This window comes from Neophocaena asiaeorientalis, unplaced genomic scaffold, assembly GCF_003031525.2.
Source record: "Neophocaena asiaeorientalis asiaeorientalis breed wild unplaced genomic scaffold, Neophocaena_asiaeorientalis_V1.1 scaffold515, whole genome shotgun sequence".
Lineage (NCBI taxonomy): Eukaryota > Metazoa > Chordata > Mammalia > Artiodactyla > Phocoenidae > Neophocaena > Neophocaena asiaeorientalis.
Window position 1 is genome coordinate 3,244,896 of NW_020175829.1, and position 27,613 is coordinate 3,272,508.

Below are 27,613 nucleotides of genomic sequence, written 5' to 3' on the forward strand. Positions count from 1 at the left end.
TATTCATTCCTGCCTCCATCTCTGTGGCTTTCATTGATTTTTTTGTTGTTTTTCTTTTTCAGAGGAGGAAATCAGTAATATGAGAAAGGAGCTTGAGAAATATGGAATACAGATGCCATCTTTCAGCAAAATAGGTGGTATTCTGGCTAATGAACTGTCCGTGGATGAAGCTGCACGTAAGTCTACTTAAAATTCAAACTTGCCAATGACGTGAGACTTAACCTATTCTTGATTTTGGTTATAAGAAATAGAATATTTAGAAGATATTATAAACACCCTAAAATTTTGTATTATATGTATTATAGATGGTTAATTTGAGCACATCAGAACATAACCAAGTAATTAACTTTGGACTCTAGACATCCACTTGTGTAACGTGATTTAAGACGTTACAGAAATGTCTTCATTCTCCAAAACATTGCTCTGCTATGTCCTTAAATTTCAGTGGCAGGGTACTCACTGCCGTGAGTCTTTCCATGTCAACCCATAGTACTTGATTCATTTTAGACGTTCAGTGCAAGTCGAATAAATGAATAGGCATTACATAACAGACACCGAGACAGGACCCAAGATAGATGGGCAGGTGGGGAGGTTGTCAGAGGATGCTCTGTGTTGTGTCTGAGGTCTCTTTTTTGAATGCTTTATCGGACCCCAAGAAAGAAAGTAAAACTGCTTAAGTTCTGCAGGGCCAGTACACCTGCCCAGGTTGTCTTTTGTTGCTAAAGTTCTTTTTTTCTCTTTACTTTGCAGTACATGCTGCAGTTATAGCCATTAATGAAGCTATTGAAAAAGGAATAGCTGAGCAGACCATTATAACACTAAGAAACCCAAATGCAGTTTTGACTTTAGTGGATGACAACCTTGCCCAGGAATATCAGAAGGAACTCTGGGAAGCCAAGAAGAGAAAAGAGGAAAATGCAAGGCTGAAGGTATTCAATGAGATTCTCAGTGATCAATATAGTAATAAGCGTAGTTATGCATTGCTAGTTTGAAAAGGCTGTAACGTTACAAGAGATTTTAATTTTATTTATTTTTGGCTGCGTTGGATCTTCATTGCTGCACGTGGGCTTTCTCTAGTTGTGACAAGTGGGGGCTACTCTTTGTTGTGGTGCGTGGGCTTCACATTGCAGTGGCTTCTCTTGTTGTGGAGCATGGGCTTCAGTAGTAGCAGCACACGGGCTCAGTAGTTGCAGCACACGGGCCCTAGAGCACGTGGACTTCAGTAGTTGCAGCACGTGGGCTCAGTTGTTGTGGCACACGGGCTCAGTAGCTCCGCAGTGTGTGGGATCTTCCCAGACCAGGGATCGAACCCGTGCCCCCTGCATTGGCAGGTGGATTCTTAGCCACCGCGCCAGCAGGGAACTTCCAGCAAGGGATATTTTTAAATTTGCTGGCTGTGGTCTCTCTAGCCACAGGCCATTGGTTTGGGTGAAATGTAAGGGTTAAAGAAGACCATGCACTCCATAAGGAAATTAGGTTTCTTTTTATGATGAATATTACAGGTCATAAGGATGGAAGGTCATGTTGAAAACTTACCTAGAAGGTGTAGAAGCAGCAGATAAAGATCTTCCCTTGTTGGGTATCACCAACCTTGTACTAGCCAACTTACCTTCAGATTTATTACTCGAGGCTAATAATTGGGTGTGGTGAAGTTTAGAGAAGATGTTTTTGAATCTGCTTTCCTCCTATTTTCCCCATAGTTTCCTCTCATATTTGAGGAAGTGGTTTCTCTCTTCGACAAGGCAGCTGGCTACTGACCCTCACTTCATATATCCCACCTCCTGTCTTATTAAAAACGTTGCACTCCGAGATTCCACTTTCTCGCCAACTTTCCTCTCCTTCAACTCTTGCCATATCAGCTTCAGCTCTGTTCCCCAAAGTGACCCGTTTATCCTAACCTTTTCTCAGTGGGTGGCTTCTGCCAACATTGGCACACCTGCCTCACGCTGCCCCGCCTGCCTTCTATGCTTGTGGTTCTCTTCTGCATCTTTTAATGTCTCTGCCTATTCCTCCCTCCAAATATAGGGATTCTTCCAAGTCTGCCATTGAATCACTCCTCTCTCTGTTCTTCCTCCATTGAGCTCACCCACTGGTTGAAGAGATCAGCTGTCAGCTTGATACCAGGCCCCACTAAAGCTCCTCCAGATACCTTCATCTCTGCGTCCCGCTGGCTTTGCCCCCCACCACTTCAGAAGCGTGCTCGTCCTCACCCTGCCTTTCTCCTGTGCATGCCTCTTGCTGACTTCCCTTTGGAATGACTCCCACATTGTTGCTTTTTATGTCCCCCATGTCCCATCCATCACTGTCTTCTGCCTTTTCTTGACAGGCTGACCTCCGTCACCTACCTTCTAGTTTCACCGCCCTTGCCTCGGCCCTGCCCCTCCTGACCTTGTCTCAGGGCTGTCTCAGCACCTTCCCCATGGGCCCCACTGCTTCCTGTCATTCTCCAGGCCACCCCCTCTCAGAGTTAAGGTTGCAAAATTAATCTTCTACAGATCTGATGTCATCCCACCAGAAACCTCCCCTGATTCCCTACTGCAAGTACAGGTCCTTCTGTTGGCATTAAAAGGCTCCAGGATTCCCAACCTACCTCCCCATCTTTTTGGCTAACCCTAGATATACACTCTGTGCTATAGCCCGACATGCCAAGTTTCCCACCTTTGTGACCAAATCCTGTTGTCTACATCCTACTCTCTCCTCTCTGCCTTGAATATTACTCTCTTCTTCAGGCCCTCCTCAACTGTTGTCTCTTCTTAAAATTTTCTTTCTAACCAAGTATGTACTTCCCTAGAATATATTTTGTTCTGCTGTGTATATTTATTATTTGTGTTCTTGATTTTATTAGACTGAATCAGATGAAATTGCCAATAATCATCTGGTTTTGATCTACAAAAAAATGGCAATATCAAGTGGTCCAACCTAATGTTTTGCACATTAGACAGTTAGGCTTTTACAGAGAGTCACTGGGTCTGTTGTTCATCTTTGTAACCCTTGCCGGCTTAGCTAACCCTAGTGCCCTGCACAGATCAGGCACTCTTAAATGCTTGTATTGAGTTCACATGAATATTAGCAAATGGTTTTTAGCACTAAGTTTTTGCTTTTGAATATCGAGCTTTGGAAATATTTAACTTCAGGAATCGATGAAGCCTTTGTTTTGCAGAATAACTGTATTTCAGAAGAAGAAAGAGATGCGTATGAAGAATTGCTGACACAAGCAGAAATCCAAGGCAATATCAATAAAGTCAACAGTGAGTAATGGATCATATGAAGGAAATGGATACTTCTAGAAGATGCAAATTTTCCTTATCCAAATCTCAGCAAAACTCTTAACTTGTATCCTTGTAAAAGTGCCTGATATGATGAAAAATCCACTAAAAGTCGGTCAGTGTTGCTCTTAATTCTGGTGTTACCATCTGCCAGTTTTCCATGGAGCTTTGCTGGCTGTCTTGTCCCCGTTCCATGCAAAGTATCTCAAAGCATCTTGGAGCTAGTTTGAATGTACCTTCCTGTTTCATCATAGGTACAGCGTATGTCATATTTTGAACCTGTCCCTTATTGGGCTAATCTTAAAAGGTTATTTAGTAAAGGTTATGAGTTAAAGATGGTCATTCCTTGCCCACGATCATGTTATGGCATTCGATTGGAACCGTAAAAGCTATTATTGACACCCCTGCTTTTTATTACTTCCCAATCATTAGTCTGTAGTTTGTAAGAATTGTTTTCTTACAGCTTTTGTAGCTTTGGTGCAAGTGAATAAGACTTGACAGGCCTATAAATCACATGATGGCAGGTTTGAATCCCACATCCCTGAGACTCTATGGAGTCACACAGGACAATTCTCCTTGGTACCTAGTTGTGTGACTATAAAGAACAGAAAACTTGGGTAATTAAAATAAGTATATGCAAGTTTAGATACATTAATTTCTTTAGTAGTCTTTTTCCTCTCTGTAATAAAATTTATTTTTACTTGAGGCAGTAAGGAATTCTCTTTGGCATTTATGTCCCCTAGGTCAACCTAAATAACCCATATATACCCAAAAAACAAATACGTCAAACACCAGTTAGCCCATGTAATTTAATAAAACATCTGAACCGTCTGCCAAGTTTAAATCTGGGGTGTCCACTAATTCCAGTAGTCCTAAACCCTCATCGTAACCTCCTAGATAAGCTTTGAATGTTCTTTATGGCTCTTACCACCTTCAAGAAAACGCACACCTATAGGTGTTACCCAGGAGTTCGCTCCTAAGTTGCTGGTAGAGACATATTTTAAAGGCTTCAAAGAGTGATCAAGGAGGCCCAGAGAAAATTGATAGAAAGGTCTAGGAGTTAACAACTGAGTGGGTTTGAGAATTTACCTCCATTTACAACTGTGGAGAGCGCTAGGATAACTTTTTTTTAAGGGAACACCTTGACGTTTTGAGATGCGTGTTCCTATTCTTTTATTCTTATTAAATTTTGAACATGTTGGTGATGATACATGAAGCACAGTTTCAAGTTTCTCTTTCTGCTCTGTTTGAAAAGTGAGAATTTCATTATGCTTGGCAGAAATGAATTACAGGAAGAAACTAATATTGCGAGCAATACCTCTGAGGTTCATAAGCTTAGTGGGGAAATGGTTCCATAGCTTTGTGCCAGCCTTTGTTTTTGAAATGTTTATAACCACTAAAATTGATTTCTTTTTCATGTTAAATAAAATGCCTTATATAACTGTTTCAATACTCTACTAAATGACATAATTTCCTGACCACAAATTTGATGCCAAAAAGACTATACTTTTTTTTCCCCACTTTTAAGTAAGAGTCATGAGATGATCTGCCCTAATGCATAACCAGCTAAAATATGAAGGGCATTGCAGTGTTTAATGGCTTTACATTCCTAGAACATGATTATTCTGAAGGTTTTGATCTCTCCCCATTGGAAAATTTATGGTCCAGTAATACTAAAAATAGTCTTGAAAAAAATCCTCTAAAGCATATTTTAGCCAGTGACATGACAATGAGACAATTGTATGCTTTAAAATATGTCAGTGTAACTACTTGACGAGCTTTTCCCCAACCATAGAGCTTATTATATTAAAATGTTAAGGTGTCTGCACTTGTAGCAGCCATGGTAATGACAGAAGTGAAAACTTCGATGGTAATATCACGAAATTTGTTGTCAGGGGCTTCAGGTTTGTTTGAACTGCAATCATTTAACTTTGGGGTTTGGTACATGCATTTCATTCACTATATATATTCTGTTAAGATTAGGGCTTGAAATTTTGTTAAATGCAGAGTGTAAAACAGTGGTTAAGCTTACTTTATTTTTTTAGAAGAAATGGTTCCTTAAGAGTGTTTTAAAGGATATAATTTTTCTCGTAATATTTTACCATCCAGTTTTCCAAACTCATATAATAGAGTTTTCAAAGGTGAAGCAAGATCCTATTCAGAGTAATCAGAGACACAACTGCAAGGCCTTGGATAGCTTTAGCAGAGCAGCAAACATGACAAACAACCGCTGACCTTCCTTTCTGGAATTCTTTCATTTATCATACTAGTTCTAAGAATAGAAAAAAGTGTTTGGGTCCTTAGGGTCTTATTCTAACTTATTCTAAAAGTGTAAATTTTCTGGGGTGTGGCATGAAAGGTTGCATTAGTTGTATTTCCTGCTATTAAATGATGTGTCTCAGTAGAAAAGTTATTGAGCATAGCTCCTTGTGAATATAGTTAGAGAAGATAAATTGTCATCTGTTAAAAAGGGTTAGAATAATCTTAGCTGTAGTCTAGTCATGTATTAGGGAGACAGACTAATCCTTGAAAAGATCTACAAATCTATGGGTCTGTGTTATTTCTACTACCCTGAAGCCTTCTTTATAGGGCAAAATCCTGCTGGTTCTGTCCAGTGTGCTATTGCCTGGTGGCAGAGTTCATCGCTCATTCTTCTATTTGGTCAGCAATTCCATTTCTGTTTTCTGGAAGCTATGCTGAATTTACTGTTCCAAGCACCTTGCCTTTGGTCACTAAAATTTGGGTCTTTGTAATCTGAACATCATAACTGGTAGAGACGTCACAGAGCTTCTGGTTGGATCAGATGATGTAAACCAAGGCATTTCCGTGATCGGGGCCTTTTTGTTTGTTTGTTTTTTAAGGTTAAATGATACGGTAGTCTCCCCCTTATCCACAGTTTCGTTTTTTGCAATTTCAGTTACCTGTAGTCAACTGCAGTCTGAAAATATTAAATGGAGAATTCCAGAAATAATTCATAACTTTTAAGTTACATGCTGTTCTGAGTAGCATGATGAAATCTTGCACCATTCCACCTGGCATGTGAATCATCCCTTTGTCCAGTATATCCTGCCCTTTAGTCACTTAGTAGCCATCTCAGTTACCAGATTGTCTGGTACCATAGTGCTTGTGTTCAAGCCACCCTTATTTTACTTAATAATGGCCCAAAAGCTCAAGAGTAGTGATATTAGTAATTCAGATATGCCAGAGAAGCTATAAAGTGCTTTCTTTAAGTGAAAAGGTGAAAGTTCTCAATAAAGAAAGAAAAAAATTGTATGGTGAAGTTGCTAAGATCTACAGTAAGAACGAATCTTCTGTGACATTGTGAAGAAGGAAAAAAATCTGTGCTAATTTTGCTGGTGGACCTTCAACTGTGAAAGTTAAGGCCACTGTGTATGATAAGTGCTTAGTTAAGTTGGAAAAGGCATTAAATTTGTACAATAAAACGTTTTGAGTAGGCAGGATCAAGATGGCAGAGTAGGAAGACCCTGAGCTCACTTCCTGCCAAGGACACACCAAGACTACAACAACATATAGGACAACTGTCTCTGAGAATGACCCGAGGACTAGCAGAACAGCTTTTATAAAATTAAGGATATAAAGGAAAAATGGATAAACAACAAGGTCCTACTGTGTAACACAGGGAACTATATTCAGTATCCTGTAATAAACCATAATGGAAAAGAATATGGAAAAGAATATGAAAAAGAATATATATATATGTATGTATACATATATACATACATACATAACTGAATCACTTTGCTGTACAGCAGAAACTAACACAACATTGTAAATCAGTTATAGTCCAATAAAATAAAATCTTTTAAAAAAGGACATAAGGGGGCTTCCCTGGTGGAGGCCCAGTGGTTGAGAGTCCACCTGCCGATGCAGGGGACACGGGTTTGTGCCCCAGTCCGGGAAGATCCCACATGCCACGGAGCGGCTGGGCCTGAGAGCCATGGCCGCTGAGCCTGCGCATCTGGAGCATGTGCTCCGCAACGGGAGAGGCCACAACAGTGAGAGGCCCGCGTACCGCAAAAAAAAAAAAAAAAAATAGGAATTGTTTAGGGACCTTTGGGACAACATCAAGTGTACTATAACATTAGCATTATAGGGGTTTAGAAGAAGAGAAAGAAAGGGGAAATGTGTTTGATGAAATAATGGCTGAAAACTTCCATAACCTGGGAAAAGAAACATATCCAGGTCCAAGAAGTACAGAGAGTCCCAAACAAAATGAACCCAAAGAGATCCACACCAAAACATGTCATAATTAAAATGGCAAAATTTAAAGATAGAGAATTTTAAAGGCAACAGGGGAAAACAAAGAGTCACATTTGAGGGAACCTCCATGAGGCTACCAGCTGATACTTCAGCAGAAACTTTGCAGGCCAGAATGGAGTTGCATGATACATTTAAACTGCTGAAAGGAAAAACATAAACAAAAACAAAACAAACAAAAACCTACAACCAGGAATACTGAACCAGGCAAAGTTATCCTTCAGAAATGAAGGAGAGAGAGAATTTCCCCAATAAACAAAAACTAAAAGAGGTCATCACCACTAAACTCACAAGAAATGTTAAAGGATCTTCTTTACCAAAACAAACAAAAAACCCAGCAAAAACAAAACCAAACAAAGGCAATAACAAGAAATAAGAAAATACATGAAGGGAAAAATCTCACTAGTAAAGGCAAATACATTTGACCCTTGAACAACACAGGTTTAAACTTACACATGAATTTTTTTTTCAATAAGTACATTCAGTACTACATGATCTGAGGTTGGTTGAATGCACAGATGTGGATCTGTGGTTACAGAGGGCTGACTATGGGACTTGAGTGTCTGCAGATTTCTGTATCCACAGCAGGCCCTGGAACCTTCTCCCATGGATACCAAGGGACAACTGTATATGGTAAAGGCAGTGGATCAACCACTTAAAAAGCTAGTTGAGGGTTAAAAGGCAAAAGTCATAAAATCAACTATAGCTACAATAAGTTATTAAGGGATACACAAAAAGTTGTAAAATATGACATCAAAAACAAAATGAGGAGGGGGAGTAAAACATGTAGAGCTTTTACAGTGTATTTGAATTTAAATGACTAGAGCTAGAGATACGTTGAGATCTATATATGTGTATGTATATAAACTTCATAGTAACCACAAACCAAAAATTAAAAAAAAGATTAAAAAAAAAGATAAAGAAGAGAAAGGAACCCAAACAACACTAAACAAAATCATCAAACCACAGAGTTTAAAAGAAAAGAATAGAGAACTACAGAAACCACCAGAAAACAAATAACAAAATGGCAATAAGTACATACCTATCTATAATCACTTTAAATGTAAATGAACTAAATGCCCCAATCAAAAGACATAAGGTGGCTGAATTGATTTAAAAAAAAAAAATTCCCATCTATTTGCTGCCTACAAGAGACTCACTTCAGAGATAAAGACAACAGAGACTGTAAGTGAAGGGAAGGAAAAAGGTATTCCATGCAAATGGAAATGGAAAAAAAAAGCAGGGGTAGCAATACACATATCAGACAAAATAGACTTTATTTATTTTACATCTTTATTGGAGTATAATTGCTTTACACTGGTGTGTTAGTTTCTGCTTTATAACAAAGTGTATCAGCTATACATGTACACATATCCTCATATCTCTTTCCTCTTTTGTCTCCCTCCCTCCCACCCTCCCTATCCACATGGGGAGGGGGAAGGGTAATCTGGGACAAAGTGAGAGTGGCATGTACATATATACCCTGCCAAATGTAAAACAAAATAGACTTTAAAACAAAGATTATAACAAGAGATAAGGAAGGACGTTACATAATGATAAAGTGGTCAATCCAAGAGGAGGATGTAATGTTTAAACATATATACATCTAACATAGGAGCATCTAAATATGTAAAGCAAATATTAACAGACATAAAGAGATAAATTGACAATAATACAATAATACTAGGAAACTTTAACACCCTACATACATCAATGGACAGAACATCTAGACCAAAAATCAATAAGGAAACAGTGGCCTTAAATGACTCATTAGACCAGATGGACTTAATAGATACCTACGGAACATTCTATCCCAAAACTGCAGAATATGCATTCTTTTCAAGTGCACAGGAAACATTCTCCAGGACAGATCACATGCTAGGCCACAAAGCAAGTCTCAGCAAATTTAAGAGGATAGAAATTATATCAAGCATCTTTTCTGACCATAATGGTATAAAACTAGAAATCAATTCCAGGAAGAAAACTGGAAAAAACACAAACACGTGGAGACTAAACAACATGCTACTAAAAAAACCAATGGGTCAGTAAGGAAATCAAAAAATAGCTTGAGATGAATGAAAATAGAAATACAACTTGCCAAAATTTATGGGTCATAGCAAAAGCAGATCTAAGAGTGAAGTATATAGGAATACAGGCCTATTTCAAGAAAAAAGAAAAATCTCAAATTAACAACCTAAGTTTACACCTAAAGGAATTAGAAAAAGAAGAATAAACAAAGCCCAAAGTTAGTAGAAGGAAAGAAATAACAACAATCAGAGTAGAAATAAATGAAATAGAGACCAAAACAAAACAAAACAAAAACAGTAGAAAAGATCAGTGAAACGAAGAACTGTTCTTTTCAAAAGAGAAACAAAATTAATAAACCCTTAGACTCAATCAAGAAAAAAAGACCCAAATCAATAAAATTAGAAGTAAAAGAGAAGTTACAACCAATATCACAGATATACAAAGAATCATAAGAGAATACTACAGAGAATTATAAGCCAAAGTGGACAACCCAGAAGAAATGTATAAATTCCTAGAAACATAAAATCTTCCAAGACTGAATTAGGAAGAAAAAGAAAATCTGAACAGACTGATCACTAGTAATGCAATTGAGTCAGTAATTTAAAAATAAAAAACAAAAACAAAAACTCCCAACAAACAAAAGTCCAGGATCAGACAGCTTCACAAATGAATTCTACTGAACATTTAAAGAAGAGTTAATACCTGTCCTTCTCAAATTATTCCAAAAAATTGAAGAGGAGGAAACACTACAAATTCATTCTGAGTGCAGCATTACTCTGATACCAAAACCTGACAAAGACACTGCAAAAAAAGAGAAGATTACAGGTCAGTATTCCTGATGAACATAAATGCAAAAACCCTCAACAAAATATTAGCAAACTGAATTCATCAGTACATTAAAAGGATCATACATGATGATCAAGTGGAGTTTATTCCAGGGATGTGAGGATGGTTCAATATGCACAAACCAATCAACATGATATACCAAATTAGCAAAATGAAGGCTAAAAATCACATGATGATATGCAGAAAAAGCATTTGACAAAATCTCTCAACAAAATGGGTGGGGAGGGAACATACCTCAACATAATAATGGCCATTTACAACAAACCCACAGCTAACGTCATATGCAGTGCCGAAAAGCTGAAGGCTTTTCCTCTTAAGATCAGGAACAAGACAAGGATGCCCATCTCACCACTTTTATTCAACATGGTATTGGAAGCCCTAGCCACAATACCAGATAAGAAAAAGAAATAAAAGGCATCCAAATTGGAAGGGAAGAAGTAAAACTGTCACTATTTGAAGGTGAAATGATTCTACATACATAATACTCTAAAGACTCCACCAAAAAACCATTAGAACTAATACATGAATTCAATAAAGTTGCAGGATACAACATTAATATACAGAATCTGTTGCATTTCTATGCACTAATAATGAACCGTCAGAAAGAGAAAACAAGAAAACAATTTACAGTTGTATCAAAAAAATCTAATACCTAGGAATAAATTGAACCAAGGAGGTGAAAGACCTGTACTCTGTAAACTAGAAGACATTACTGAAAGAAATAATGCACAAATAAATGGGAATATATTTCATTCTCATGAATTGGAAGAATTAATATTGTTAAAATGTCCATTCTACCCAAAGCAATCTACAGATTCAATGCAATCCCTATCAGAATACCCGTGGCATTTTCACTGAACTAGAAAAAATAATACTAAAGTTTGTATGGACCTACAAAAGACCCCAGATTGCCAAAGCAATCTTGAGAAAAACAACAAAACTGTGTCATCCTCCCTGGCTTCAAACTCTACTACTATAATAATCAAAACAGTACGGTATTGGCACAAAAACAGACACACAGATCAATGGGACAGAATAGAGAACCCAGAAATAAACCCGTATACATATGGTCAATTAATCTATGACAGAGGAGGCAAGAATATACAACAGAGAAAGACAGTGATGTTGGGAAAACTGGACAGCTACATGTGAAAGGATGAAACCAGGCCATTTTCTCATGCCTTATACAAAAATAAATTCAAAATTGATTAAAACTTAAATGAAAGACCTGAAACCATGAAACTTCTAGAAAAAAACATAGGCAGTATGCTCTTTGACATTGGTCTTAGCAATATTTTTTTGGATCTATCCCCTGAGACAAGGGAAACAAAAGCAAAAATAAACAAATGGAACCATATCAAACTAAAAGCTTTGGCACAGGAAGGGAAACCATTAACAAAATGAAATGGCATTCTACTGAATGGGAGAATATAGTTATATGAAACTTCTAGAAAAAAACATAGGCAGTGTGCTCGTTGACATTGGTCTTAGCAATATTTTTTTGGATCTATCCCCTGAGACAAGGGAAACAAAAGCAAAAATAAACAAATGGAACCATATCAAACTAAAAGCTTTGGCACAGGAAGGGAAACCATTAACAAAATGAAATGGCATTCTACTGAATGGGAGAATATAGTTGCAAGTGATATGACCAGTAAAAGGATAATAACAAAATACATAACGAACTCATACAACTCAGTCTCAGAAAACAACAATCTAATTTAAAAATGGGCAGAGGACCTCTTTTCAGAGAAGACCTACAGATACCAACAGGTACATGAAAAGATACTCAACATTACTAATGAAAAGGGAAATGCAGATCAAAACCATAATCAGGGATCAACTCACATCTGTCAGAATGGCTATCATCAAAAAACTAGAAATAACAAGTTGTGGTGAGGATGTGGAGAAAAGGGAACCCTGTGCACTGTTGGTAAATATAAATTGGCACAGCTGCTATGGAAAACAATATGGAGTTTCCTCAAAGAATTAAAAATGGAACCTACACAATTGCACTCCTGGATATTTATACAAAGAAAATGAAAACACTAATTCAAAAAGATACATATACCCCAATGTTATTGTAGTATTATTTTAAATAGCCAAGACATGGAAGCAACCCAAGTATCCATCAACAAATGAGTGGATAAAGATGTGGTGTATATATATACAATAGAATATTACTCAGCCATAAAAAAAAAAGAATGAAATCTTGCCATTTGTGACAACATGGTGGACCTGGAGTGTATTATGCTAAGTGAAATAAGTCATACCGAAAAAGACAAATACTATGTGTTTTCATGTATGTGTGGAATCTAAAAAACAAAACAAATGAATAAATAAAACAGAAACAAAATCATAGACACAGAGAACAAACTAGTTGTTGCCAGAAGGGAGGTGGATGGGATGGGAGAAATAGGTAAAGGGGACTAAGAGGTACAAACTACCAGTATAAAATAAAGAAGTCATAAGAATGTAATGTCCAGCACAGGGAATATAGTTAATATTATAATAACTTTGTATGGTATATAATCTGTAAAAATATTGAATCACTATGTTGTACACCTATAAATAATATGATATCGTAAGTCAACTATACCTCAATTAAAAAAAGATATTTCGAGAGACCACTTATGTTATTATAATTTTTATTATTAGTTATTGTTAATATTTTTACCTAACTTATAAATTAAACTTTATCACAGGTATGTATATACAGAAAAAAAACAGTACATAAATGGTTTGGTACTATCCATGGTTTCAGGCATCCACTGGGGTTCTTAGAACCATACTAACACATGGGAGTACCGTGCTAACACAGAATTATGTAATCATATGAATTCTGGTTGTAATATTTTTTAAAACATATCTGAAATTATTTTTCCCTAAGAATCACACTTTACAGAACACAAGAGATGAGAGCATATTTGGAGAACTAATATTTGGAGAACTAATAACCATTCCATATCAAGTGGCAGTGTGTCCGAGTGCCTCCTGTGGGTTTCCCATGGTGCTGATATAGAGGGAGGATAGAGCCATAGGGCAAGTCCTTGCTTCTCTGGCCTTCACATGTCTTTAATCTCCTTGGGGAGGCAGTGCTTACACACAAAGAGCCATAAAGAGCAATGACTGCAGGATTCCCGAAGTGTGAAGTTCTCAGGAACTGGAGCACTGTGAAGGCTTCATGGAGAGATGGTTCCAAAGCTGGTCCTGAAAGGAAGGATTTTGTAGGGAAGTCATGCTAGGCAGGAATGACCTCATAACTCCAGCTCTATCAATGCTGAGCTTCTTTTAGGGACTAGCTGCAAGGATTAGAGTGACTTCCAATTACAAGCTACCATTTCCAAGGCTTTGCTTACCATCCAACGACAGCTTTTCAGAGTTCAAGGAAAGTAACTACTTAGGTTCTAATCCTTGGATATATGGGCTGGTTGGGTCAGGCTGCAGTGGGAAAGGCACAGGTTCTGACAGAATGTCACTCTGACCCTCAGGACTGGCTGCAGTGGACCACATCAACACTGTTATTCGGGAAGGTGACCCTGAATACACACTGCTTGCACTGCAGAAACCAGAGGCCCAGCTGCCCACTGTTTATCCCTTTGCTGGTGCAATGTATCAGAATGAACTTTTCAACCTCCAGAAACAGAGCGCTATGGTAAGTCAGAGGAGACTCCAGGTACGGAGATGTTATTCTGAGTCCTAGCAATGAGGAGTGCTGTTGAGGAAAGGTGAGTGGGAGTGTAGCATGTTTAATTTGTACCAATCCCTGGTCTCATTGGCCTCCCTGTACCAATTCCACGGCCACCTTCCTCTTTAACTCCTGCTTTTCATCTCCTTAAAGAATCTGAGAGCATAGGTGGGAAATGCAGGCAGGGCTCTACACAAATACACATTGAAAACTAGTTGTTCTCATTCTCTGTGTGATTTTTGAAGAACTTGGGATAAGTTAATAACTATATTGAAACATTTTTAAATATCTAATGTTTTTTGATATAGAAAAATAAGCTCTGAATCTGCATTTCTAGAAATCTGCAACCAAGAACATTAGCACCATGGCTTTGATTTTTGTCTTTGTGTGCTCTTTGCAATGCTAATAGTATTAAGCAGTAATAATCATATAAGGTCACAGTAAATAAGAGCATATGCACTAGTACAGGATTAAGCCAAACGATGCAACAGAATGAACAGAACTAGAAGCAGCACCAAGAATTTCAATTATGAAACAGCTAATATTTCAAAGACATGGGGAAAATAATGAAATCCTTAGAAGTATTTAACCATGTGGGAAAGAAAACATTACCTCACTACACATAACAGAATAAATCGCCGGTATGAAAGGTTAAGTGTAAAAAATAATTAAACTTCTAAGGAAACATGGAAGGACAATGAATCTGAAAAGCAAAAACAGTACTGCTCCACCAAAAAACACAAAAGAGGAGGAGGCCAAAAGCATAAACAGGCAATTCACAGGTATACCAGGATGTTTCACAGTATTATCTATAGTACTGAGAAGATACTACAGATATCTTCTGTATCTATATAGAAGATAAACCACGTTTAACTTATAACAGATTGCACACCCTACTGTTAAGTGGAAAAAATGAAATTGAAATATATAGCATTATCTTGTTTTTTATGATAAGAAAAGAAAAATAATTAAAAAGTGAAAATCTCTATAAATGTTTGCATGAATTAAAAATTAATAAAAGTAGGGGCTTCCTTGGTGGCTTAGTGGTTAAGAATCCGCCTGCCAGTGCAGGAGACACGGGTTCAATCCCTGGTCCAGGAAGATCCCACATGCCGCGGAGCAGCTAAGCCCGTGTGCCACAGCTACTGAGCCTGCACTCTAGAGCTCATAAGCCACAACTACTGAGCCCACATGCCTCAACTACTGAAGCCCATGTGCTCTAGGACGCACGTGCCACAACTACTGAGCTCACATGCTGCAACTACTGAAGCCTGTGCGCCTAGAGCCCATGATCCACAATAAGAGAAGCCACCGCAATGAGAAGCCCGCACACTGAAACAAAGAGTAACCCCCGCTCACCGCAACTAGAGAAAGCCCGCGCGCAGCAACGAAGACCCAATGCAGCCAAAAAAATTAAAATTAAAAAAACAAAAAATAAGTGGCATTCTTTATTTAAAAAAATTAATGAAGTGTATGTCACTAAAGGGCTTGGGTAGTAAGGTTTGTTTTCTTATCCTTGCTTAGTAAGACATGATTCTATAAATAGAAAGATACTAGAGTTGACCCTTAAACGGGTAGGAACTGCGCATACCACTTATATGTGGATCTTTTTCAATAGTAAGTACTATATTACCAAATCATACGCAGTTGGTTGAATCCAGGGATGCAGTACCTCAGATACAGAGGGACAGGTATATGGAGGATTAATTATACGCAGATTTTGAACTGCGTGGAGGTTCAGCGCTCCTAACCCCGGTGTTGCTCAGCGGTCAACTGTATTTTGTAATAAAAGAAAAATAAGTTATTTCCTTAAGCTGCACGTAGGTTCTCTTGATATTATTGTCCCTGTTTCTCTAGCTTTGAAGCCCAAGGCTACTTACACTCTAGCACATTCATCCCTTTTTTCTTTATTTGTCCTTATCTTTTTGGCTGTGTACCACTTTAGATAGTTGTGGTGAATCTCAAATGATTCCATTCTGCTCTTTACCTGTAATTTGATACCTTCCTTATATGTTAAAGTCATAGTTAATGTAAGGTATTTGGATAAAATTTACTTGTTCCCTATAAAAACCCTTCTTCCCATTTGCTTTGGAACGTAAAATTATGCTTTGTTAGTCTAAAATCAATTTGCTGAGAGATTTCTGTGGAGAATCAGCTATAATGCATTTTAATATAAACATATTATATATATGAAATATATAATATTCTAAATTTAAAGATAGATATCAGGGTTTTTAAAAATTTGTTTTCATGCTCCCTCTATGTTCCTTCAGTATGATGGAAGAAATAACCCTTTTGAAGTTGGGCCAAGTCAGTATAAAATGGTTAAAAGGAAGACAACATTGAAGGGGGAAAGTGTTCTGTAATCTGAGATGTACTTTTTAAGTAAGCCCAATCCTTACTTGCTTTTCACTAAGATTTACCTCACATGTCTTCAAATATCTAGACCTTAGGGTATGTTTAAAAATTTCTACCCATTTATAAAAGTGTGACTTAGACTAACTTTTTTTGGAATTAGAATCAATATTCTTGGCTTAAAGACTGATTTACTTCTCCGGGGTTATCATCTTTAGGTTAAATTCTCCCCTTTTCCTTACCCTTAGTTCAAACTGAAAATCGTTAGCTATACTAATACCTTAACCTTGCACTTGCAGACAGTAACAACGTTATCTAATCTGTGGCTTCATTATTTGGTAAGATTGAGCCTGTTAGCAGCCGATATAATAGCTGCGAGTAGGAATCAGCTATGGCAATGCAGATGTTTGTGGAATCATAACTGAGGACTGTAATTAACTCAGTGCCCAAAATGATCATCTCAGGAAAACCCAGAAGCCATTGACGTGTTCTTTAAAGCCAATGAAAGATAGGTGGCCAGGGAGCCCTGTTGGTCCTGGGTTCTCACAATCTTTGACTTTTCTTTATTCTTTGAAAAGGGTAACAGATTGTTACCCTTTTCAAAGAATAAAGAAGTGTACATTCTGAACCCCTATCACATACACGGGCTGTGTAGATTTGGGGATCTTATACCGCCATATGTTTTCCAACAGAACTACTTGGCCCATGAGGAGCTCTTGATTGCAGTGGAAATGCTATCTGCTGTAGCTTTACTAAACCAGGCCTTGGAGAGCAACGATCTTGTGTCTGTGCAGAATCAACTCAGAAGCCCAACAATGGGCTTCAACAATCTGGACGAGACATACGTGGAACGGTAAGGGAACATTTTCCAAAACTCCTTTCAGTGCAGAAATATGTGTTTGATAGATTTGTTCTACCAATTTGAAGGATTTGTTCCTTCCTGAAACAATCCATATACCCATGCTTATTTTCTTGAAAGCCAGACTACTTTGTTCTGAGAGTCCTAATGTTCAAATCCTACTTCACAGTATTCCTTTTAGAGGAACAAAAAGTCTAAGGAGGATCCTATGGCAGTTACTGACTGTCTTTGACATTAGCAAAAATTATTTCATAGGCAAAAAATACATGTTGAAAGCATACCTTCCCTTGGGCTTCTTTTGGAAACGACAGAATGTAGAAGAGTTGGAAACAGCTTTAATAATCATCCAGTCCAATTTTCTTGTTTTACTGATGAGGAAACTGGATCTGGATTTGTGGACCCAAGGTAGGGCAGTTGGGCCCCAATCCCCATTCTTTTTTTTTTTTTTTAACATCTTTACTGGAGTATAATTGCTTTACAATATTGTGTTTTTTTCTGCTGTATAACAAAGTGAATCAGCTATATGTATACATATATCCCCATATCCCCTGCCTCTTGTGTCTCCCTCCCACCCTCCGCATCCCACCCCTCTAGGTGGTCACGAAGCAGCGAGCTGATCTCCCTGTGCTATGCACCTGCTTCCCACTAGCTATCTGTTTTACGTTTGGCAGTGTATATATGTCCATGCCACTCTCTCACTTCGTCCCAGTTTACCCTCCCCCCTGCCCATGTCCTCAAGTCCATTCTCTACATTCTTTTGACGATTAAACCAAAGGAATCCTGAGACCACAGTGGATCACGACAGTGGGTAACAATCTCAACTTAGTGTCTTTTATTTCATGTTCCTGAAATAAACTACTAGATAGTATTGTTGATAGAATTATAAAACACTATAGCAGATCTAGAGAGAAAATTAAGGGGCGGGAAGAAGGAGCCCATTAGAGATTAAGACAAAAGCCCAAGTTAAAATGAGTGAATTTCCATCTTGGATTCTTGTGACCACCAGGGGGAGATGTCTGCATAGATCTTGACAAAAGCACTGTTGTCAAGATACTGGTTCTGGAACTGCTGAAATAGGTAATTCTCTTGGGTCACGTACAGTTGTACAGGAAAGATTAAAATTAGACTTTTTTTAAAATGGTGTTTGACCACTTGTCTATGTAGAGAATGGCCCCAGAGTAGAACAGTGGCTTTTCCTTGTTTTTAGTCATCTTGGAAAAACTGATGTTCTTAACGCTACTTAAATTTGACCACCTGTTCCTATAACTCCTCAGAGTTTATTTCCAGGGTAATTTATTTCTACCTCCACTGTTTATATTAATGGCACCATCCTCTCCTCCAAGCTTAGAAACTCGAGTTAACTTGAGTTTTCCTCTGACCCTCTGTGAGGCACCCTTGTGCTGTGAATAGTCTGCTCACTTTTCGCCCCAACAGTAGCCAATATGGGTGCCCAATACCTCTGCATAATGTTTCCCTTTCCCAGCAACCATCTCATTTAGACATTTTACCTTTGCTTTTGTAATAACCTCCAAATTGGTCTTACCCTGTCTTTTCTCTTCTCATTCATTCTTATGTAACTAGGCTTTGCTTCTCTCTCAGTGCTAGAGATGGCAGAGTTGGTCACTCCCTTATGAAGCCTAATAGTCTAATGAGGCTTGTTGATAAAATAATGATCAAGACACATATGGAGCATCCCTGGCCACTTCCCTCTAAATAACAGTACCCCCCTCCCTCCAAATCACCCATTTTGATTATCAAAAATCCTCTCTTCCCCCCATCCCAATTTACAAATAACCCATTAAGGAAATAGTCCCAAACCCCATTTGAGAACCAGTTTTATACCTGTGATTTTCAGCTGGGGCCACAGATACAGCTTCAGAGTGCAAGTATTCTGTATGAAACACTTTTAAAATTTGTGTTTGTTCAAATAATCTTTTAAAAATTTCATTTAAGCACTTTCTGGGTCACCTGGGTGACCCAATACCGACATGAGATTCCAGGGCCCCCTTTGGTTCTTGTATTGAACATTCCAATGGCCCCAAGTGATTTTTCACAGCCTCAACATTTCAATTTCCATGTCAGCTTTTAACCCAGTTCTTGGAAGCCCAAGTTGGCAGGTGTTCAGGTTTAAGGAACACTGGGCCTCTCCCTTATGGTTGTACTTCTTTATAGTACACGGGTGCTGGGCAGGGCTACCTGGATGAATTCTTACCAAGTCTCTACCAGTTTACCATGGCTTCTGCCCTTCGGGCTGTGTTTTCCCAGAAAGGTTGTTTTGTCCAGTTCTCACAAGAGTGACATAGGGTTGGCATTGGTTCTAGGCATGCCCTGTTCCCAGATTAATTGTTCTAAAATGTAGCTCTGTTTATAATGCTCCTCTATTTGATTGTTCTCTCTTCTTATCTGAATTAACCCTCAACGTGGTGTTCTGCCCTTTGCTCCAGCTACACCCCTCCTTGTATTTTACACTTCAGCCAAGATGGATCTGAACACTCTGTTCATTCTGGCTTATCTGCTCCAATGCATGCTTCTCTCACCACCAGGAACACGGTGCCTATCACCCATCTCTGCCTGGCACAGTAACTGGAGCTTCCAAGCCCTTCCTGCCATAGAGGGTGCTTCCGTGAACTATTTGCATGTTTCTCCCACCCCAGCTAATGTCATCTTTTCTGAGAACCAGCATGATGTGGTTAAGGGAACATAACCTTGGAGCCCAAAATATCTAAGTTTGACTCTTCCTAGCCGGGCCCCTTTCTGTTCATCTGTAAAGCACAAAAACAAACACACACAACAAAAACACCTACTCTGCATCTGCCTATGGAACTATGTTGTGTTATTCATAAAATTTTTCCCTTTGGCTAGTATTTGTTCATTTCTGAAGAAATGATGAGTGATTGTGGGTTTTGTTTTTTTTTTTCTGTGTTCATCCTTAAGCTTTTTCATTTTATTCCCACTGGGTCATCATTAAATGTTAGACATGAAATGCCTGTAAGGATTTTGCACTTTCTTATCGAATGGTCCCCATCTATAAGGGATGCTAACGAGTGCAAGTTGCCATTTATCCATATTGTCATTGTGGTCAGCATTATTTAGTATATATTGCTACTAGTAAGTATAGAAGAGTATTTTCTTAGGTTTATAACTCTTGATAAAATGAAAATCTCACACAGGACACTGAAACAATTTCAAGCCTGTGTTTGGTGATGCCTTGTTCAGGCACAGAGAATGAATCATCTCCCCCACTTCCCATTCTGAATGATGTTTTTCTCTCCCAAGCTACACTCAGTAGAAGACACCTCAGTGTCATCTTGAAGCAGGCATAACTTTGAGAAAATCTGTCGCAATGAGAAAACAATTATAGACTCAATGTGATCTTACTTCTTGGAACCTCTACTGTTAGCAAATCCGTAGGTTCTATTCAGAAGTCATACTGCAGAGTGAATCAATATGTACATAGAGGATTGCTCTTTATTTCCCTGGTGTAAAGATGCACAAGCAAATTAAACTATTGAGTTTCTATACTTCGGGCTGGAATAGCTCACTCATGTTAGCTTATGGTTGTAACATTGGTTCTGTAGTGGATTTTTTCGTTTTGTTTTGTTTTGTTTTTAATTTATTTTATTTTTGGCTGCGTTGGGTCTTCGTTGCTGCATGCGGGCTTTCTCTAGTTGCGGCGAGAGGGGGCTACTCTTCGTTGCGGTATGCAGGCTTCTCATTGCGGTGGCTTCTTTTGTTGTGGAGCACAGGCTCTAGGCACACGAGCTTCAGTAGTTGTGGCACGTGGGCTCAGTAGTTGTGGCTCACAGGCTCTAGAGCGCAGGCTCAGTAGTTGTGGCGCACGGGCTTAGTTGCTCTGTGGCATGTGGGATCTTCCCGGACCAGGGCTCGAACCCGCGTCCCCTGCACTGGAAGGCGGATTCTTAACCACTGTGCCACCAGGGAAGTCCGGTTCTATAGTTTTTAAATGGGGAAATTGATGATTGAAAAATGAAAGTTTCTTAGTAATATGTCAAGGTGGATCATCTTTTTTTCCTAAAATTTCTCAAGACAGGAAAAATAATCAGAGTGTTGGCCAAACTATTTTCCAGAGGGCTGCACAGAGTGAGGAGGGTCAGGGATCAGAATGAGGGGAGATAATGTAATGGCGGTGAGTGGACCCAGGAGAGAGGTGGTGAGGGGCTGCTGAAGCCTGGGGAACGGGCAGGTGAAGAGGAAACTAGGATGTTCTGGGTCAACTGAGGTACCACCTCTTCAAGAAAACAGGCAGTGAAGATGTGTGTTATTCAGCAGGGTTTCTGGAACAGCATTTGCTTTTTATTTGATTTGTCACTGGAAGTATTAGGCCACAAGGTAACCCAGCTGTGTTAGGGTTACAGAAAAAAAAAAAAAAGGCCTCTCAAGGCTTGGATTTGGGGAATGAACGAGAAAAAAAAAAAAGGGACCCTTGATGGAAAGATTAGGAACCGTGGTAATTCCGAATTTTATCCCATAATACTCATCTGGAGACTAAGCAGAACTAAGACATACAAAGGGAAGGAAAAATAGTTACTAAAAAAAGCAAGTAATTTCACAGAGTTAAGAACTTTGAGTTTTTTTGCTTGAGTTAAGTGCAAGATTGGAATTTGAGGAACTTGCATTAAAAAGCATTGTTACCTAAAAGTATTTTTAAGCGAAAAAAAACACCCTTAGTCTAAGTGAGCTTGGTGTATGTTGACAAAGCTGCACAAGACAATTTTACTTGCCTTTATCCTATTGGTCTAACCTCATAACATCACATTGAGCCACATGTGTCAAACTTAAGATGCATGTCCAATTTAAGATGCATAACATGAACAAAGAATGAACGTCTCTGATTAGCATCATGCTTGTTTTCTCTTCTACAGTTACGCAAATGCACTACTCTCCATTAAACTGGAGGCCTTATCCCAAGGGCAAGACAGCTTAAGCTGGAATGAAATTCAGAATTGTATTGATATGGTTAATATTGAAATTCAAGAAGAAAATGACCGTAAGTATGGAACAGTATCCTTCTCTAGTTATAGTGGGAGAATAAGGTAGCTGGACAAAACGGTCCTCTACATCAGGGCTGCCCTAGAGCCCTATGAGAACACTCTCCCCTAACAAGTCTGTATGTATTTATATGTAAATGTTACTTTTGTACTACTGTCCCAACATATTATAAACATTACAAAGCAAACATAAGCCATAAAACGATAGGATAAAAGTGCATAAATACAAGTCCTAATATCTTTCTATTTATTGGTACTTGAAAGATGACTGCTGTAAATAACTCAGCTTTTTAAGCAAACACTCAACTTTATTTTGACCTTTCATGTACGTGGACGTTTTTCTGAAATATGACACATGTTCCTGCCCTAAGAAGAAATTGCAACACAGTCTAACTGTTGTTTTATGATCTCAAATCATGGTGATTTGCTGTGTTTCTAGAACTTAGGAGCACTGAGCATGAAAGTGGACAGTCCAAGAAGATGTGCGCTGAGACATGCTTTCGTGAATGTCAGCTTGCTTCCCTGTCCTGCCTCTTACTTATAAAAACAGAGTGACGAATGGGGAGCTCTGTAACTTAGGCAATGAGAATAATTGCTGCTTTGTGACCACACGAGTTTCTGCTGCCTCTCTGCGTTTTCTTTCAGTGAGGCATTTGGGGATCCCTGCCTCAGATGGCTGACACATCACCCACTTGGCTCTTTTCTGGCATGTTGGCTTGGGAGCTGGTAGTTCTTGGCAGGTGCTAGTTACGAGGGAAGCACTAATGTAAGCAGATGTTCAACATCATCAGTGGGGGGCAGCGTGGGGGACGAGCCTGGTGTGTGTGTCCGCTTACAAAGCTCAGGTCCCCAGCTTCCTGCCATCCTGCCTCCTCCTTGATCCTCCCCAGCACCACACTCTCAGACTCCAGCGATGGTTTGGGTGCTTTGGCTAATGCCACTCAACGGTTGGCAAAACACAAAATCATGTTCCATCTTTGTTTTCTAACTTTTCCCTTATTCTTTGGGACAACATGCGCAATCCAGGTTTGCTTTGGTGACTTATGTATGTCCTGCTTATACAGGTGAAGGTGCGTTAATTCTCAGTACTGAACAAGTGTAGTTTTACTCTCATTCTTGACATTGACAAAGGGCTACGAGGAAGGACCTGCCATTTTTTGTCCCAGATTATCAGATAGAGCCTTTGCTTTTACCAGGAAAAGAAAAACAGTATCATGTGTATAACTTTGAAAGAAAGTGGTCTTTTGTAGGTGGATATTTTTAAGCGAAAATCTCTTTGGATTTGTATGACATTTACCTAGGTAACTGTACTAAGTTGTTCTCCATGGGACATTTCACACGGCCATTATCACATTTCTTTTAGCTGTCTCGGCGTGAAGCATATATGCCATAACCAGAATAGTAATTTTAGAGGCTAATATTTCCTTTCTAGAATTTGGGGGACTTAATATAAAAGATTTAACTTCTCTCTGTTTTGGTTTGTTGTTTTGTCAAAACGGGGTATTTTTGTTGAAAGTTCTTGAATTATTGAGTTTGATATCATCTGTTTAGGTAATTGCTTTAACAGCTAAATTAAAATAAATATACCATTGCGAGTAGGCCCCAATTGCACAATATAGAAATTAAATCATCTGAAAGAGCTGAGAACTTTTCATGGGCATCTTGAAAGGCCGTTACTCTCCCCATCCCACCCCTGCCACACGCTCCAGAATCCAATCCTATGTCTGAATTGTGGTGTGGATGAGGTGTGTAGCTAATGGGAAATGATAAACGTGGAAGGTGAATTGAATGGAGAAGCTGCTAAATGCATTTCCTGAGATTTGGATGCTCTGCTGATTTCTTAATGGAAAGTTTACTTTTCCCAGTCGAGCCTTAGAGGAGTATTATTTTAACCAGGTAACTTAGACAAGGAAGTTTTCTTCCTGTGAAGTTTTGCTTTTTAAATTTGGTAGGTACCATTCTTTGTGAGTTACCTCATCTGCTGTCTCAAATGCAACACCTCTAAGGGAATGCCCACTCTCTCCTTGGACTAGAATGTTATAGTATCACAGGATGATTTAAATCAGTGGGCCATGAACTGAGGCTCAGCAATCTGTGCTCAAATGGGATTTTCTCTTTATTTTTAAACAGAGGAAGTGATGCAGATGGACCCAGGGGACTTATGGGAAGGTTTTTCAGCTCCTATGAAGTCATTTACTATGACATCAGCAGCTTGTATTCTTAGAAACACACCAAAAACTTAAGCAGGTGATTTCAATCAAGTCAGCTGGAATGTACTCATTCCCAGGTGATCAGCTGCTAGGAACACACATTCTCTTTGTTAGATGTAGTTCTGTAAAGATCATTTTTGGATGGGATGTTTAAAAGTATTTAGAACAGTTAACCCAAGGAGGTCAACTGACATAAGGGGTCAACTGTCACTTCCAGAGAATGATATAAGTATTCCATGTTCTCCAGTGTATAAATATTACGGGGTGAAATGATAATACCTTGTATGTGGGTAGTACTTAGACTTTCTCAAGTTCTTCCAATGTTTTGAGATAACCTAACTTGCATGTTAGAGAAGTATTTTAGCTGTTTCTTCCACCATATTGGAGTATTATAGTCTGAAATAATTTCTAGACATTTTAGATTGTCCCTTTTCTCCTACAGATTTTTTCATTCTTAGCAATGGTCTTTATGGGGTCATTCATTCAGGAGATACTTAGCTAAATATTTTACTTTAATTTGAATGTCAAAATGAAGATACCTCTTAAAAATTAGAAGTATGTATTCTGTTTCATAGCATATCACATTTGTAGAGTGGCTTCTGATTGTTTTTGAAGAAAAATAACTGACAAAATGAGAGAATGTTTGGCTTTAAGTATGTTTATTTTCTAAGCTTACTTCTCATTAATGTTTAGTTTCTTTATTAATTCTTGTCCATGAGCACTCACTTGGGAAGTGGAAGCCCCCTGTTAGTATGTGAATGTATGTGTGTGTGTATGTGTACACATGTATACCTATATCCATGAATAATGCACCCATACATACATACACTATAGTATTTTATGACTGGATGATAGTTTATTTTTAAGAATAAGGTAGTATTGAGAAGTGACCTCCAAATAGATCCCTTGTACTAGACTTTCAAAAACTTTTCCAACTGCATGGCTTGGCTTCTGTGCTTTTCATTCCTGGACCTTACAGTCTATGTCCTAAGATCCTGTATGTAGTAGAGATAGTAGAAGGTTAAACTGGTGGATATGCTTATTCATCCTTTGGTACATCCATGAATTAGGGTTCCAGATGTAATTTTAGCAGCCCGCATTAGAGAATTTGTGACATTAATTATCCACACTTGAACCTTAAAAATATCCCCAAACATGCATGACTTTGTTCATTTCTATGGAGCCGACCTACACTTGACAGCCACATGTGGCTATTTTAACTAATTAAAATTAAATAAAATGTAAAATGAAGTTCTTCAGTCATACTAGCCACATTTTTTTAACATCTTTATTGGAGTATAATTCCTTTACAATGGTGTGTTAGTTTCTGCTTTATAACAAAGTGAATCAGCTATACATATACATATATCCCCATATCTCCTCCCTCTTGCGTCTCCCTCCCACCCTCCCTATCCCACCCCTCTAGGTGGTCACAAAGCACCGAGCTGATCTCCCTGTGCTATGCGGCTCCTTCCCACTAGCTATCTATATTTGGTAGTGTATATATGTCCATGCCACTCTCTCACTTTGTCCCAGCTTACCCTTCCCCTTCCCTGTGTCCTCAAGTCCATTCTCTGTCTGCGTTTTTATTCCTGTCCTACCCCTAGGTTCTTCAGAACCTTTTTTTTTTTTTTTTTAGATTCCATATGTATGTGTTAGCATACAGTATTTGTTTTTCTCTTTCTGACTTCCTTCACTCTGTGTGACAGACTCTAGGTCCATCCATCTTGCTACAAATAACTCAATTTCATTTCTTTTTATGGCTGAGTAATATTCCATTGTGTATATGTGCCACATCTTTTTTATCCATTCATCTGTCGATGGACACTTAGGTTGCTTCCATGTCCTGGCTATTGTAAATAGAGCTGCAGTGAACATGGTGGTACATGACTCTTTTTGAATTAAGGTTTTCTCAGGGTATATGCCCAGTAGTGGGATTGCTGGGTCATATGGTAGTTCTATTTGTAGTTTTTTAAGGAACCTCCATGCTGTTCTCCATAGTGGCTCATACTAGCCACATTTTAAATGCTCATTAGGTGCATGTGGCTACTGGTTACCATATTGGATGGCCCAGAACATTTTCATCATCACAGAACATTCCGCTGGACAGCACTGGACTATACTGACCTTGAAAGTCACTCTGCTAACACTCTAGGGAATTGTTTGGTTTTGAACTGTCTCTTTGGCATTCTTTACAGAGTGGTGAAGTAGAGTAAACCAACTAATAGTGTATATCCAAATCTCTTTGCACTTCCGTTTTCTCTTCTGTACATCTCTACATTAAATTCTTCCAGCTCTGCTATTCTATGGTTCCATCATCCAGTACTTTGGCATTATTATGTAAGTGAGGGTTACACTAGAAATGAGCATCTCTGCTGCTACTTGTATGTCAGATTAGCTCCCCTTTTTATAACAGCTTTATTGAGATATAATTCATATACCATAAAATTCACACTTTTATTGTGTTTTTATGGTAGTTTTTTATGTATTTAAAAGATTGTGGAACCATCACTAGTATCTAAATTCAGAATATCTTCATCACCCCGAAAAGAAACTTTATACCCGTTAGCAGTCACTCCCTTTTCCCCCTCCCCCCACCCCTGGCAACCACTCATCTACTTTTTTTCTATGGATTTTCCGATTCTGGATATTTCATATAAATAGAGTCATGTTATATGGCGCCTTTTGTGTCTGGCTTTTTTCTCTTAGCATAATGTTTTCAAGGTTCATCCATGTTGTATCATGTATCATTATACTTCATATTCCTTTCTAGGTCAAGTAATATTCCATTCTAGGGATATACATTTTGTTTATCCAGTCATCAGTTGATGGATATTTGGGTAGTTTCTACTTTTTAGCTATTATAAATATTGCTTCTATAAAGATTCAAGTATAAGCTTTTGTGTAACTATATGGTTTCACTTCTCTTGAGTATATTCCTAGGAGTGGAACTGCTGGATCACATGGCAGTTGTATGTTTAATATGTTAAAGAACTGCCTGTTTCCCAAGGTGACTACCATTTTCCATTCCCACCAGCAACGTATGAGAGTTCCAATTTCACCCCATATTCACA

The 27,613-nt window shown here is 38.5% G+C and overlaps 1 protein-coding gene across 2 annotated transcripts in view; it reads left to right on the forward strand.

The window, feature by feature from the left end:
- The window catches only part of IQGAP2 (IQ motif containing GTPase activating protein 2), a 289,402-nt gene that overhangs the window by 169,914 nt on the left and 91,875 nt on the right, over nucleotides 1-27,613 (forward strand). For both annotated transcript variants that reach the window (XM_024732762.1, XM_024732763.1), the window contains exons 7-12: nucleotides 63-176; nucleotides 751-929; nucleotides 3,161-3,248; nucleotides 13,910-14,073; nucleotides 17,154-17,314; nucleotides 22,204-22,328. In XM_024732762.1, coding sequence (XP_024588530.1) covers nucleotides 63-176; nucleotides 751-929; nucleotides 3,161-3,248; nucleotides 13,910-14,073; nucleotides 17,154-17,314; nucleotides 22,204-22,328 — 831 coding nt within the window. The remainder of the gene's footprint in view (nucleotides 1-62; nucleotides 177-750; nucleotides 930-3,160; nucleotides 3,249-13,909; nucleotides 14,074-17,153; nucleotides 17,315-22,203; nucleotides 22,329-27,613) is intronic.